The sequence below is a fragment of the Eriocheir sinensis genome, unplaced genomic scaffold, assembly GCF_024679095.1.
Source record: "Eriocheir sinensis breed Jianghai 21 unplaced genomic scaffold, ASM2467909v1 Scaffold627, whole genome shotgun sequence".
Taxonomy (NCBI): domain Eukaryota; kingdom Metazoa; phylum Arthropoda; class Malacostraca; order Decapoda; family Varunidae; genus Eriocheir; species Eriocheir sinensis.
In genome coordinates this window covers 191,527-206,579 of record NW_026111973.1, presented here as the reverse complement: position 1 = coordinate 206,579, position 15,053 = coordinate 191,527, and the positions used below count along the sequence as shown (strand labels likewise).

At 44.1% G+C, this 15,053-nt stretch overlaps 1 protein-coding gene across 1 annotated transcript in view; it reads left to right on the top strand.

The window, feature by feature from the left end:
• LOC126993520 (myotilin-like) overlaps window positions 1-14,116 on the top strand; it is a 57,004-nt gene extending 42,888 nt beyond the window's left edge. Inside the window, exons 8-9 of the mRNA XM_050852659.1 lie at window positions 1,956-2,111; window positions 9,117-14,116. Of these exons, the coding sequence (XP_050708616.1) occupies window positions 1,956-2,092 (137 nt within the window). The 3' untranslated portion in view covers window positions 2,093-2,111; window positions 9,117-14,116. The remainder of the gene's footprint in view (window positions 1-1,955; window positions 2,112-9,116) is intronic.
• The last annotated feature ends 937 nt before the right edge of the window (window positions 14,117-15,053 follow it).

Here is a 15,053-nt window from a genome sequence, read left to right as displayed (position 1 = left end):
TGAAACTTTGTGTGTCTGTTATTTGGGGCGTCGTTATTGTGTTCCTTTGTCCGAGCAGCGTGTGTGAGAAATTTGCATAAGGGAAATACTGACAGCGGCAACAATGATAACGACCACAACAAGAATGATGAAGAGGATGATTTCGATGATTATATGAATGACGATGATGATGAATTTGACTGAAATGATAAATAATAAGAAGGGAAGTGACGATATTAAGTATGTGCTGCTAACGAGGATTCAACAAGGCTAACCAGAATCATTTCAGAAAGGATTTGGCCCACACATGCCTGAAACATTAAAGCTACACGAGAGAATCACTGCTGTTGACGTGTATTCCAGACGTTCTGCAATGAAGAGCATGTTGTCTTCTCTCAAATGTAAAGTGCGGTAGAGTGGATTCGTGTATTCCCGGCATGTAGCGTTTAAGTTATAATTGACGACGCATTTCGCTAGACTCACTTACGTTTACAAAGGAGGCAAAGGAGGTAGTCAAGGGCAAACCAAAACAAAACCATATTTCACACATTGTTGTTCCTGCTGCTGCGCTTTAACGATCTTGTGGGCTCGTCATGAAGCACTGCGGCAGCATCGTCTGGAGCGTGAAGTTATTGTAGGAGGGAGAGCAGCAACGTGTCTCACCCTCCGGACACGCCCTTCCTAGCTGTGTCAGATTAATTACCCAGCAAAGGTTTCAGACCACTCAGAAAGGTCCTCCCTCTCAGGTCGGCAAGGAAGGGGACAGGCCTTACCCTATCGTTCTTCTATTTCCTTTTTGCGGCAAAGGAAGTAGCTCAAGGGCGAAATAGAGAGAGAGAGAGAGAGAGAGAGAGAGAGAGAGAGAGAGAGAGAGAGAGAGAGAGAGAGAGAAGAGAAGAGAAGAGAAGAGAAGAGAAGAGAAGAGAAGAGAAGAGAAGAGAAGAGAAGAGAAGAGAAGAGAAGAGAAGAGAAGAGAAGAGAAGAATAAGAAAAAGCAAAGAAATTACAAGAAATGAAAAGAATAAAAAGAAAAGAAAAGAAAAGAAAAGAAGAGAGTAGAGAGAAGAGAGGAGAGAGTCCACGGTAACAGCATTCCTTAAGCAAAAATAGAACAGGAGCCTACATTTCCTCCTTGCCCCACCTTCCTTCCTTGTGCTCTAGGCCAAAGACTCAATATAGCACAAAGTCTGGAAGGTTGACCCCGTGGCAATCATTGAAACAGATCACACCTCTCACTCTAACCTCTTTCAAACACTATTGATTGTTTATAAGCTGACAGGGATGTAATTTTATCCATCGACCGTTATACTTAGGGTCAGTATATCGATGAAAACACACATACACACGCACACAAACACACACACGCAGATGCATATATTCGCGTGGAATCCAAACGTTACAGTAATTGCGTATATGTGGACGGTCGTTGAACGGTGGCATAATAAACGGTCGCAGGTTAATGGCACCTCATGAAGTAGTAATTAGATCATCACCTAATAATTCACGACCAGATGAGAGGCTTCTAATTGACGCCACGCATGGATGTTTGCTTGTTTTTTGGTGTTTCCTTTTGTGTGAAGTTTCGCTTTGGTAGTGCTTCTGTGTGAACGTGGGTGTGGGTGTGGGTGTGAGTAGGTGTGTGTGTTTTTGTGAGAGACAGACTGACAAGGACAAAAAAAACAGGGACAGAAAGACAGAGACACACATTCACACAAACACACACAGACAAAGACAGAAAGGGAATCGATCTAGAGACAGAGACAGACAGAAAGACAGACACATACTCACACAGAAACACAAAAACAAAAAAGGGAGTTAATGTAGAGACAGACAGACAGAGATGCAGAAAGACAGACATAGAGACAGAAAGACAAACTGACACAAAAATACACACACACATATAGACAGACAAAAGACAGAGTTAGTGTTGATGCAAGGCTAACGAGTGTTCACGCCTCCTCTCCTTGTCGCTGCAGTAGATGAGCTGCGGGCGGCGGTGCACCAAGGCGGCCTGAGCGGGGCGCGGCGAGTCCTTCCTTTAGGCAGTGGGGGGAGGGTACTGTCCTTCCTGCTGGTGGCGGTGGCGTGGCGGTGGGTGCTGTGCCTCACGTAGCGGCCTGGAGCACGCTAAGGTAGGTACGTCTAGTGTGTATATGTGTGTGTGTGGGTGTGGGTGTTGGGTTTGTGGGGAAGGTTCTATATACACGGGGTCCCTAGTCATAACAATCCTCGCACGTCGGATGGAAGGTGTATTACAGTTACCGGTTTAATTAAGGTTAGCGTAGATCATCTGTCTCAGGCGTTGGTTTCTGGGGAGGGTTTGTACGGCGCCTGAATCATCACGTGTCTCTTGTTCGTTTTTTATTTCGTTTTGACCTCCTTACACTTATCCTGGAACGGGTTATAATGCTCAAACAGGGAAAAAACGTAGAAAGAAAAGTAGCAAACGTACAGGTGAGATTTATATCGAATGGTAATATATTTTTAGTGAAGTCTTTCAGTCCAAACTTTCAGCCACCGATTACAACTTCGGCATGACGAGTGACAACAGTCCTGGCCGTAAGGTTCTCGGGGCATTACCTTCCCAAGCTTTACTCGCGAAAGTTTCAACGTGAGTGAAGGGAGAGGGCCACACTTAAGGAGACTTGGGATTCTTTATGTGTCGTAGGCAAGAGCGGGGATCACAGGAGTTACGGGGCGTGGTATGTGGCCGGTATGTGGTGAAGGTTTTGATGGGATGTGCTCGAAAGTGCGTAGGGTGATGGTGATGGTAGCGGTGATGATGGTCTAACAATAAGGAGGTGAGGAAATTAATCATGAAGGAAGCTATCCGGAGATTTATCAGGAATTTGTTTATTTGTGTTTGTGTTTATGTGTGTGTCTGTATTTACCTAGCTATGATATTCAGAAAACCAACTAAATACGCTAGTGGGGTCCGATCTCTTGAGTCTCAGTTAGTAAAATTTTGCTTCTAACTCAAAATTTAAGGTTTTCGACTGGACGATCTCATTTTCCAGATTCTTTCAGTCCAATGTATCTAATGTGGGAAACGGTATTTATTGATATCCTTCAAGCGCATTTTCTTTTTTACTTTCCTTTCATGTCCTATTATTGATCCCTGCCCAACAAAAACAGATCTCTACCAATTCTTTCTATTCCCTACGTTGCTCTGAACACTGGAATGCTTCCCAATCCAATGCAATAGAATATGAGGTGAAAAGTGTTAGCCATAATAAGATACATTCAACCCGGTAGCAGCAGGGATCATGTTTCTTAATGGTCCCTCTAAGCGAGAAAAATGAGAAAAATCATCACTCACACAAACCACTTCATAATACATATCAAAGCATTTCTGATCAGTTTATGTATCATCTATTTTTGGGGGTTTAAATCATGGCACAAATTTGGTACGTCGCTGCTACCGGGTTAAGTAGTGTTTTATAGTGAGTAGAAAAAATAATAAATTGCTGTCATCATTAATTATATATTCTACATGTTCTTCGGTGTGTTTATTTATCAAAACACGCTTGGTATCGAAAAAATAACATAACTTTGAAGCTGTGTTCAGTGACCGCGCCGCCCCGGAACAGTTCATGCACACGTTTACTCACCCGGATTAGCGGATCACACACACAAGCAAAATATAAAAAAAAAAAGTTTCCACCGATCCGCCAGCGTGGGTCAGTTGACGGCCAGGTAATGAAACACGTAATTGCAGTATTTCCGAGGTATCGCTAGTTGGCAAATAAATGTTAGTTCCAACTCTGTCCGGCCCGTAAATATTTGTTGCTTATGGGAGTCTAAACGTAACGCGTCTTTCGGAAAATAAACCGGTGCTCTTTGCGATATATCAATAAACACATAAACGCATATTGTTATTTTTTTCAGCTTCTCACCTTTTTTTTCGGATTAAATCAATAAAAGATCATAAGTGGCTTTGTCATGCTGCATAAAACAATAAAAAGTAAGGTGTCATTTGAAAAGTCGAGTGGTTTATAATTTTTTGGTCAAATAGCAAAGGGACACAAAAAGGGGAAGGTAATGTACGGCGGCTCTGTGCTATCGCGTCCATTTGTTTGATTTGTGGTTATTGCTGAGATTGTGCATGTCAGGTCGAGGCGGGACTATTGTGTGTGTGGGGAGGGGGGGTGTCTGGGTTGGCGGGGTAGGGGGGAATAGGTACGAGTCTCAGTTAGATGAAAAATCGGCAACATTTGTTAACGGCGATGCCCGAAACGATAGCATGAGGGTACCGTGCATGGAGATATTGTGGCTGAATGATCAGAAGATATGCAAACAGGCTTCAGAGGCATGAAATATTGCATTGAAGTGAGTGCATGTGTGTGGGTGTGTGGGGTGGGTGTGTGTGTGTGTGTGTGTGTGTGTGTGTGTGTGTGTGTGTGTGTGTGTGTGTGTGTGTGTGTGTGTGTGTGTGTGTGTGTATGTGTGCATAATTCACCTACGGTCTGATCACGTGCTGGACTCGGTATCTTCAGCCAGTACCCTCATACACCTTTTTCCCCCTAAGAATACTAACCGTAGCAAAAAGATGTGACAAATATCTATACCGAGGCCCACACACATCAGAAAGATATAATTCAAAGCCATTTATCATTCACTTAACTGTATTTCTCAAACTTAAGAGGCATTCGGAGTTGTTATATGTATTATTGGTATATTTCAGCATTCTGTATTTGCATATAAGGGATTGAATAGGTTAGCGAGTAGGTCAACATCCACGAATCACTCAAACCTCACAAACGGGTGCAAACAAACAGGCGTAAACAAACGTGTTGTACTAAAAAAAAATGAAAGCCGTATTGACAAAAGGATAACGGTGAACGAGAGAGGGAACGAGCAATTGCATGATGAATAAAAAAAAATGGTGATGCAAAGCGGAGTGCCCCGATCATGGAGGCAGCGGGCGGGCGGGCGAGGTGAGGTGTAGCTGCGGGCGATGACGGGTGGCGACAGGGACGAAGGCTTTGTTTACTCAAGGAGAGGCGGCGGCGCAGGCTTTATTGCGACACACGGCGAGTCTCATTCACCGTGTGTTGACCTGCGGGAGGGAAGGTTCGGCTTTGTGTGTGATGGGGGGAGAGGAGAGAGGCAGAGAGAGACGGGGAGAGAGTTGTCAGCGTTGAGGGCACGTTTTAAAGAACCAGGTGAGGAGGCAACGCACTGTAAACATGTTGGGAAGAGTTCGCCGAAGTCATAACAGTATGCACAAACGGCTATGAAAGTGCAAAGGGTGGCAGTCTGTAGGAGGGACGAGGGTTGAAGAGGGTAACAAGATCTGGTGACGGGGCAGGCTTAGACCAACTTTTGAAGGGGATTTGGGGAGATTAGGGTTATGTGCTACGTGAGGAAGGAGGGGGATTGAGGAGGGGTGGGGTTAAGGGAACGTAAGGAAGAAAAAGTTAGGTTATATGACCGGGGAGTTGGTTTTAGGGATAGTGTGAAGTCAATTTTAGAGGAGGATGCAGAGGGAGATGAGATAGAGGTAAAGGCTATAGAGACATTGAAGAGAGGAGAAGCGTGACGGATATATGATCACTTGGTTGTATAATGTTTGAAAGGAGAGAATCGATGAAGACTTGTGGACGAAGACGATCTGTAGTGCAGTTTGGTGGTGGTGGTGTTGATGGGTGGCGATGGTTGGTGACATTGAGAGAAGTTAGGTTACGTTGAAAATAAAAATAAATCCATTTGGTAGGAGAAACAACACTATGCTAGAAAGGTAAATTGATGTGTTGAAGAAGACTTATACATCTTGGGAAAAAATCGTCACAAACCAAGAATTTGAGTAGAGTGAAAAACGATCAATTCAGGAAGTAAACAAACAATCTCGGTCTCCTTCCAAGCGGGTTTCGTTTTCATTTCCATGGTCGACTGTATCGCGCGTGGCTGTCTGACGCTGTTCGTGAAGGCGCACTTAAGAAGCCGTTTCATGCATGCATAACGCGCTCACCTCCTTGCGTAATAAACACCGATGCTGCTCCTGAATACCTTCGTGTGAGGCGAAGCTAATGCGTTATCGTTCTCTGTATATGCAGCTTTACGTTTTCAGAAATGCTACGTGTAAAAATTTTAATATCATACAGTTCATACTTCGAAGATACGGCGTTCAGTGTCCTACGAGCAAAAAGTAATCATGATGCCATATAAATCTGTTGCAACTCTCATGTTAAAATGTATTAATTAATGACTAGGTGGCTATAATTTCATTGTCTCCACACGCAACAAAAAATATAATTCTTCTACAACATGAGAGGAACTTGGCCAGGAAATATCATTGATGCAACATAATTAGAGGTAGGAAAAGCTGAAACATTAAATACATCAATAAAAATGTTCCTTAGTGCCGTGAATATCGGACCAGCCGTGCCCCATTCTGAAACAACATGCAACAGATATGGCCAGCCGTGCGCAGCCAATCCCATGTCGCTGGATGACGGAGAACGTGTTGCTCGGAGGCTAAAATAAAGGGCGGATGGGTCAGGGCACTCCACTCATGCTCGGACAGTGCCAGCAGCGGAGAGTTACATAAATGCTGCCATAAAGGACAATTTGTGTGTGTGTGTGTGTGTGTGTGTGTGTGTGTGTGTGTGTGTGTGTGTGTGTGTGTGTGTTTTACTGTCAGATGAACTGCCTGCCGGAGAAAGTGGACGGCTTACAGACATAATTCATTTCTGCTGTGCTTATCTAATTGTGTGTGTGTGTGTGTGTGTGTGTGTGTGTGTGTGTGTGTGTGTGTGTGTGTGTGTGTGTGTGTGTGTGTGTGTGTGTGTGTGTGTGTGTGTGTGTGTGTGTGTGTGTGTGTGTGTGTGTGTGTGTGTGTGTGTGTGTGTGTGTGTGTGTGTTTTATGTGTCAGAGAGAGAGAGAGAGAGAGAGAGAGAGAGAGAGAGAGAGAGAGAGAGAGAGAGAGAGAGAGAGAGAGAGAGAGAGAGAGAGAGAGAGAGAGAGAGAGACACACACACACACACACACACACACACACATCAATAGAAAATTACATATAATGACCTACAAACTCACGCATGCACTGCACCGTACTGCTTCCCCATGAATTAACCCGCTGTCATCACACTAAAAATCTCAAACATAGCGTCATTATCTTTGTATATCTAAATCCAGGTGTTTTTAGGTCAAGCAGTCGGCCACATTTGCTTACACTCAACAGGTAATCTTATTAAGCCATGGACTCAGGGGTCAGAGACAGTTCATATAGCACGAAGCTTGATGATGGAGTTTTCCACTTTAGCAGCGTGTGAAATGAGCCACGCTGGGGTAACTCACAGCTAATTGATGCCTCGTTGTTTACATGCTGGCCTCGTCCCGGTAACGATATAGGCGATTTCTGAGAGAGTTATGTGGCGTGGCTTCCGTTCACTACTTATTTCACGGTGACACAAAATCGTTGTCCGGAATAGTTTGTGGAAGCGGCCATGTCCGTGTGGTTTATGGACACTGGCTTCGTGGGCCTCGCCGAGCGGCAACGTGTGACCACCCGGCACGTCAGGACACTATCAGTACAGTGTGTGTGTGTGTGTGTGTGTGTGTGTGTGTGTGTGTGTGTGTGTGTGTGTGTGTTGTAGAGGGACACTAGTATGAATTCACAGGACCAAAGAGATAGAAACAGACTGGCCGGTTAATATAATGTAATGTTAGAGCGTCTTTTTATTTTCGTTTGTCGGTTTGTATGCGGCAGAGACCCACGACACGGAGTCAGGAGCGCTGGACCCGACTCTCCGTTTATTTACCTGACCAAGGATCGATGTAAGCCAGGTCTCGTTGGTCTCCCAGATCGCCCATTGGCAGGTTGATCCGGTGCCTCAGGGGCTAATCACGCAAGGTGCAGCTACGCCCCTAAAGGTGTCCAAAGCTTTTAAAATCATTGTCACATAAAACGATGAAAGCTCGGTTTGCCCTTAATGGTTGTGTTTAAAGTTGGGGGTTACTGTAATTAATTTCGAGATCTTCAACCTTCATTTTTTATTTTATCTTAATGTAGTAGTAGTAGTAGTAGTAGTAGTAGTAGTAGTAGTAGTAGTAGTAGAAATAGTAATAGTAATAGTAATAGTAGTAGTAGTAGTAGTGGTAGTAGTAGTAGTACTAGTAGTAGTAGTAATAGTAATAGTAATATAAATAAAAATAATTATAGTAATAGTAATAGTAATATTATTATTATTATTATTATTATTATTATTATTATTATTATTATTATTAGTAGTAGTAGTAGTAGTAGTAGTAGTAGTAGCAGCAGCAAAAATAGTAGTAGGTCCTTTCGAAGATAGTCATTGTCTAAATTTGCTGCTTCATTCACTTTAACTTTCCGCTTCTGTACTTCACAGATTTTGTAAAGATTCCTTCTGTTACAAAAGTTTGAGGTAAAAATGGGCTGCTCCAGGTGGTGCGAAAATTAATCGACTGACAATGAATACCGAGATTTTTTGCTCTTTTATGGAACGATTACACATGTGAGGAAACGCCGTTATTATTTTTAATATTTGTTTTAAATATTATTATCTTTTTCATTTGATCAAAGATGCAATTATTACTTTTCGTTCCATGTGTCACTAATGAGTAATAAAAAAATAGGAAATATTGGTGAAAACATTTGTTCAGTTAATATTATAAACATGTAATATAAAACAAAAATAGAATCCCAAATGTGAATAACCAAAAATAAAAAGGTAAAAAATAAGGACGACGGAGAGAATTCCAATTACCTTAACAGTGTCGCGTCGTTCTTAAAAGAATGTTAACGAGATTTCTCCGGAACGCAGCGCCCGACGGAGTTTATGGTGTCCACTGAGAATCCTTTGCGCCTGTGTACTGTAGTGTGTGGGTGTGTGTGGGGGTGGGTGTAGGTGTTTGTGTGTGTGTGTGTGTGTGGGTGGGTGTGGGGGGGGAGGGGGTAGGGTTGTGTGTATGGAAAACGTTGTGTCTTAAGTTCGTGTAGGAAATATTACCACGAGTTGTCGACATTACGAACTGGAGTGAACTATTACATTGAAGTCGGTGCAGGTGATAAAACCAGGTAATGTGCATCAACAAATAGTAAGGTAGATTAATGTGAAGAGGACTATAACATGTGCGGTGTTTTATGTGTCTCGTCTTCCCGCCCCGGCAGGTCAGCGGCGTGTGTCTCCCTCAACGCCTGGGTGTGTGGCGGCCCCTGGAGGAGTAGTGTGGCGCCCCTCAGCAGCACGCCTGGCACACATACACACACACACACACACACACACACACACACACACACGTTTCACCCCCCCCCCCCCACACACACACACATACACACACATTTCTCCCCTCCCCAACACACACACATACACACACATTTCACCCCCCCCCCCCACACACACACACCAAGATTTTATTGTATTATAGGATTTGAATTAGTTTTTTTTTATCATTAATTTAAAGCCAATGCAACTAAGGCTAAGCTCACAAATTTCTTTAACGATGAAGAACATAAATTTTGCACCGTAATTACCAGGCGATATGTGAGTGTCGCTAAAACGGGATGGGAAAAATATGGTGATGGAACTGTTTGTTATGAAGAGTAAGGTGCTAATGATGAAAATAAATACAGTGATGAGAATAGAAATAATAAGCAAAAAAGACAAACAATAAATCAAACATCAAAGGAATCACCTTCACCAAAACACTCTCACCAACGCGATTAGCACCACCACCATCACCACCACTAACACCACCACCACTCCCACAAGCACCAGCACTACCACAACCACCACTGCCACTAACACCACCACCATCATCACTAACGCGAAGTCATCAACACCGCTACCACCTGCACAAACACCTGCACCACCACCACCACCAACAACAACAACAACAACAACAACAAAAACAACGCCAACAGCAACACTTATCACCACCATCACCACCACCAACAACAACAACAACAATAACATCAAGCAGCTCAGTGACGGGCAAAGAGGACTAATCCCCCCCCCTTTCCCCTCCCCCATTCACGAGGTGCTACGCCACACACACATACACACACACACACACACACACACACACACACATGCACACAAGCAGGGTCTAAACAAACAGTCATTTTCAAGCACCAGGATTTACGCTCACTCATTACGTGTTTTTTTCTCCTCCATTCTTCTCTCTTACTCCCCGCGCCTTTTCGTCCGTTTGTGTCGTCGCTAAAGAGAGGTTTCCCGGGAGCCTGACGTGCACCTGAGCAGAGAGAGGGAGAGAGAGAGAGTGAGGGAGAACTCTGGCGGAAGCTGGAATTATTGTGTCGTAAAATGGGTTACTCTCTCAGTCCCTGACGGAGGCATCAGCTATTCTGTGTGTCTCCCTGACTCGCCGGCTCGTGCGTTTGTGTATGGCGGTGTCCGTATAATTGTTTTCTTTCCCTTGCTTATATGATCCATCTCCTTGCACCTGTCTACGCTGGCTTTTTCATGCTTAACTTTTTTGCTCTTCTTGTTGCGCCTGCGTTTTATTTTGTCTTTGGCTGATTATTATTTTACTTTACCTATATTTATCAATCTGTGTGTGTGTGTGTGTGTGTGTGTGTGTGTATGTGTGTGTGTGTGTGTGTGTGTGTGTGTGAATGCGGCAGGTCAGTGAGTGCACCACCTCGGCCCCTTGCAGCCCTCACGCCTGCCGCGGTAACGAGCAGTGTTTGCCCCGCCACCAGGGACCGGGGCTGCGGGTGCGAGGCTCGTGTCCCGCCTTTGCTGTGTGGCATAGGTTGTGCTGCTGCCTTGCCCCGCCTGGCTGGTTGTGTGACGCTGATTTCTTCCCTGCCACCATGCGGAACGTCAATTCGCCTCTAATAAAAATATAAATTATGGAGTTTTGTTCGTTTGGTAGTTTAGTAGGTTAATCATATTATTCTATTTATATATATATTTTTACCTATAGTGCATCAATATGGATTTTTTTAGTACTCTCAGGTACTTTACGGATGACTGCAACGTTTCGGTATTCAATGGTCAAACAGTAGAAATGCTGATTTTCGTGTTAGGTTTACCGGCGAGACGCTTTTTGATTCAGTTGTGCGAATGTGACTAAGGCTCTCGTCCCTGAGTTGTGAGTGCACATCACCATAAACCACTTTACCGTTCAAAGGCTGCGGCTGCTCGCTATCACGTGGCCGGGAAAGTGTTACGTGCTCTGCTCCGCTGCTGTGACCCTCCCTCTTATGTTCTGATTCAGTGTATTGATGTAGTATACTGGTGTCGATGGGATTTGATATTTGTTATTTTCCTTACTCTAAAAGAAGTATCATAACGTAAACAGCTTGATAAAAATACAAGGCGCCGCGGCCCTTCTAATGGCCCTGTACAGCACGCCGGGCACGTAGGCGTGTCTCGGGGGGCGTGGAGGGCACGTGTTGGGGGAAGCTCACCAATAGTTGTGGATGTTTCAGGTTAAAGGAATTCTCTGGGGTTTAGATTCAGTTGCTTGGCAGTGATTTACGTTCATTCTGGCTTCTTGAAGAGTCAATGGTAAAAGGAACCTTATTAACAACTAAAAAATCAAGTGATGAACAAAATGCCAGAGTACGTTCAAGTGAATTGTTCTGCAGGTTACATATGTGTAATACCCACCTTAGAGTTTTAGGTGTAATTTATAACCTATATTTTTGGGGTTTGAAAAAGGATTACATCTATTTAAGCATTAAATGCTCAACGCTCATAATAACCGCCCGCCGGCGTTGCCTGGTGCTCAAGACTTATTTGCTCATCTTGTAATGATGTGAATATTAGTTCAATAAATCGGGGTGTTGAATAATATTAAATATGACTATACCCAGTTCAGCTGCTCAGAATGCTCATGTTTACTTTTCAATCATTCCGCAAGAATGAACGACGAGGAAGGTTATGCCCGACACCTGCACAGATTCGAAGCTTCGCCAGGTGATCCGCTTAAACTTGTTGACTAACATCCTGCAGTGATAAAACGGGCGTCCGCGGAGTCAAAAATAATTATAAGAAAAACGGTTGAAAGTACATACAGTATACAACAATTATAATTGGAAGCACGAGTGTTGTCAGCCAGTGACAAAGTCAACAGTTATAACAACGTACCTGACATTACTTAATTTATTCGTATGTTTTCACTTGTTTTCCTCTGCTTTTTCATCATGTTGAATTTCTTTACGAGCAATGTCAGACGGAAATTTCTTTTTGTTTTCTGCACATTAACATTAGTGTCAACTTTTACTGAGGCCGTGAGGCGGCCCCCGCCCCTACACCTCTGTGCCCGACTCCCGGTGTGGAGCACCGGCTGTCCTGCTCTTTCACAGGTGCGTTGCTTGATTAAGTTGGCTTAAACTCTCTGAGCAGCAGCCTGTCTGTTCAAGCTTGATTTTTGTTCTCTTCCCTTACGTATAATTGGAATTTTTTTTATAAAAATTAAATGGACAAATATACCTATGAGGCAATTTTCGTAACAGCTGTCTTGTGTGTGTTCAGTGTGCATCTCGTGGCGGTGTTGGTGTGGTGGAAAGTGTAGTGCAAAAAGGTGCCTGGGATTGCGTATCCTGGAAGCTCTTTACTGGCATCATGTGACCGCATTAATTAACCTGTATAGTTATGTATTATATATTTGTAATCACAATCATATTGGCAAACATATTTTGAATTATGATGTATTTCGTGTATTTTCGCTCATTTTTTTACAGCCGAAGCGTCACCTGTTTGTGCAGAGTAAGGGTCAGGTAGGTGGCGGGCGTCGCATCCGTCAGTACTCGCTGAGGTGCACGGAAAGGAAAAGTGAATCACGTTTTTTGATGTGTTACACACGCCCAGAACTTTAACTGCGCCCCTCCTCCCAGTGGGTGAAAGGATAAGTTGGAAACGTGGAAACAACAATACGCCGCCAGCAAGTGGTTGTGTTATGTTACTCTTCGCCATCATTTTGTGAGCAATGATAGTGACGCTACATCCAAAGTCGTTGATCGAAAGTGTTAAACGGACATCTTGAAACTACAGTATACTATTGACAGGTGTGTGTGTGTGTGTGTGTGTGTGTGTGTGTGTGTGTGTGTGTGTGTGTGTGTGTGTGTATCAGCGTAGTCTGCATGGCTGAGGTCGTCGGCAGGTCTCCGTGTGTGTGTTGGAAGAGCCTGGACACACGTGGGCCCTCTATGCCACGCCTTCGCCTCCCCCCTCGCACCAGGCTCACCCACGGCTCCCCTGCCAGGGTGTCTGCGGCGGCCACACACCTTCACCTTCGGCCCAGCGCGGCTCACCTGCTCGCCGGGACGCTCACGGCAGCTCATCAACGCACGTTTGTAATATAAATATCTCATGTCATATTCACGTATATAAATATTTTTTGTATATATATGTATACATGTTTGAGTGTAATGTTTCTATGTGCGAATATGTTCGTCACAATAATCATGCTTTTGTGTATATGTACATTCATGACTTCGTGAGAGACTCGTGGAAATCAGTATGTCCTTGCGTATACATGGTTTTATTTTGTAAATAAATTCAAAAAGTTCAACCAACCTAATAAGCATGGAGTCAGTACAATCGCATCTTCCCATCAGTGAAAGGCAGCGGTTCCGGGAATTCCAATTGTACAGTCGCACCTAAAATGTAAATATATTACACAAACACTGTCAGATACACGTCACGCAGCCCTCGCCGAGCCTGGCTGCAGGTGAATGTATGCGTTGTATATCGACAAGCCAGAAACAAAATCATCGACGAAATCAAGTTTGTTCCCTTTCTCATTCAGCTTTTACGGCAAGTGTGTATCGCCGCGGTTATTGTTCCGATTCTGAGAAAGGAATAAACCCAGCCCCCAGTGGACCTGTGTGAGGGTCGGTGGACAGGCTGCCCCACGAGGCGTGTACGACAGAGGGCTGGAAAGGAAGGTCTCGCCCCCTGCTCAGGTAGATTCCATTCCGAAACAGAGTAATAACACACACACACACACACACACACACACACACACACACACACACACACACACACCACTGAGCTGAGTCAATCCTCTTTTCACAAACCTCGTTGCCAGCAATACGGAGGCTGCGCAGTGGACCACGTAGAACTTCGGTAGGTCTCATTGTAACGTTATATTTTCATATTGTACTCCTGGCTGGCTTCGTCAAATAAAGCTGAATTGTACAGGAATTTTCATTTTTTGTGAATACCTCAACACAAAAAATATAGTTATTTCTCTTTTATTAAGTTGGTGTAGTGTACGACATTGTATTCTTATCTTCAGAACCAATGATGCTGTTGGGTTGTGTTTCTGTGAGGCAGCGTCATGGTTGTTCGAAAAGGCACGTGAGCATAAAATCGTGCTATGGTTGTTGCTTCATTCATCCGGAGGTGTACGGGAGCCAAACACCACTCTTTCGGCCACCTCTTTTGATTCTTTTTGGGAGCAGCGAGCAGCGGGCTTTTTTTTTATTGTTTCCTTTTTCTGTGTGCAATTGAGCTGTCTCCTTTGTTGTAAAAAAAAAAGAGAAAAAAAAGCTAACGAATGCATATGTGCAGAAAGCAAAATAGATACACAATTCAAAGAAGGTAATACACTCCGTCTTTTCATCCTTTATGAGCGGACGTGGACCAGTTTACTTACAGAACACCTGCTCGAGATAAGTCATCGCTCCTCCTCGAAGCCTTCAGCACCCACAGCAGGACACTCCCGCGGTCGCCCATCGAGGTGCAGGGAAGGAAGAAACGAACTCCCCTGCACGTAAGTATAGGAGTGCCCGAAGCTGCTGAGGGTGAGAACTTGGCATTTTGGTGTGGAAGAATGAAAGTTACTCAGCTTAAAGGGGAGGGCTCACACACACACACACACACACACACACACACACACACACACACACACACACACACACACACACACACACACACACATTAACGAGAGAGAGAGAGAGAGAGAGAGAGAGAGAGAGAGAGAGAGAGAGAGAGAGAGAGAGAGAGAGAGAGAGAGAGAGAGAGAGAGAGAGAGAGAGAGAGAGAGAGAGAGAGAGAGAATCTTCTCATGCATGACAAAAAACTTTTCGTTACAAAGATTTCCTGTAATTTTTCCATCAGGTGTAGCA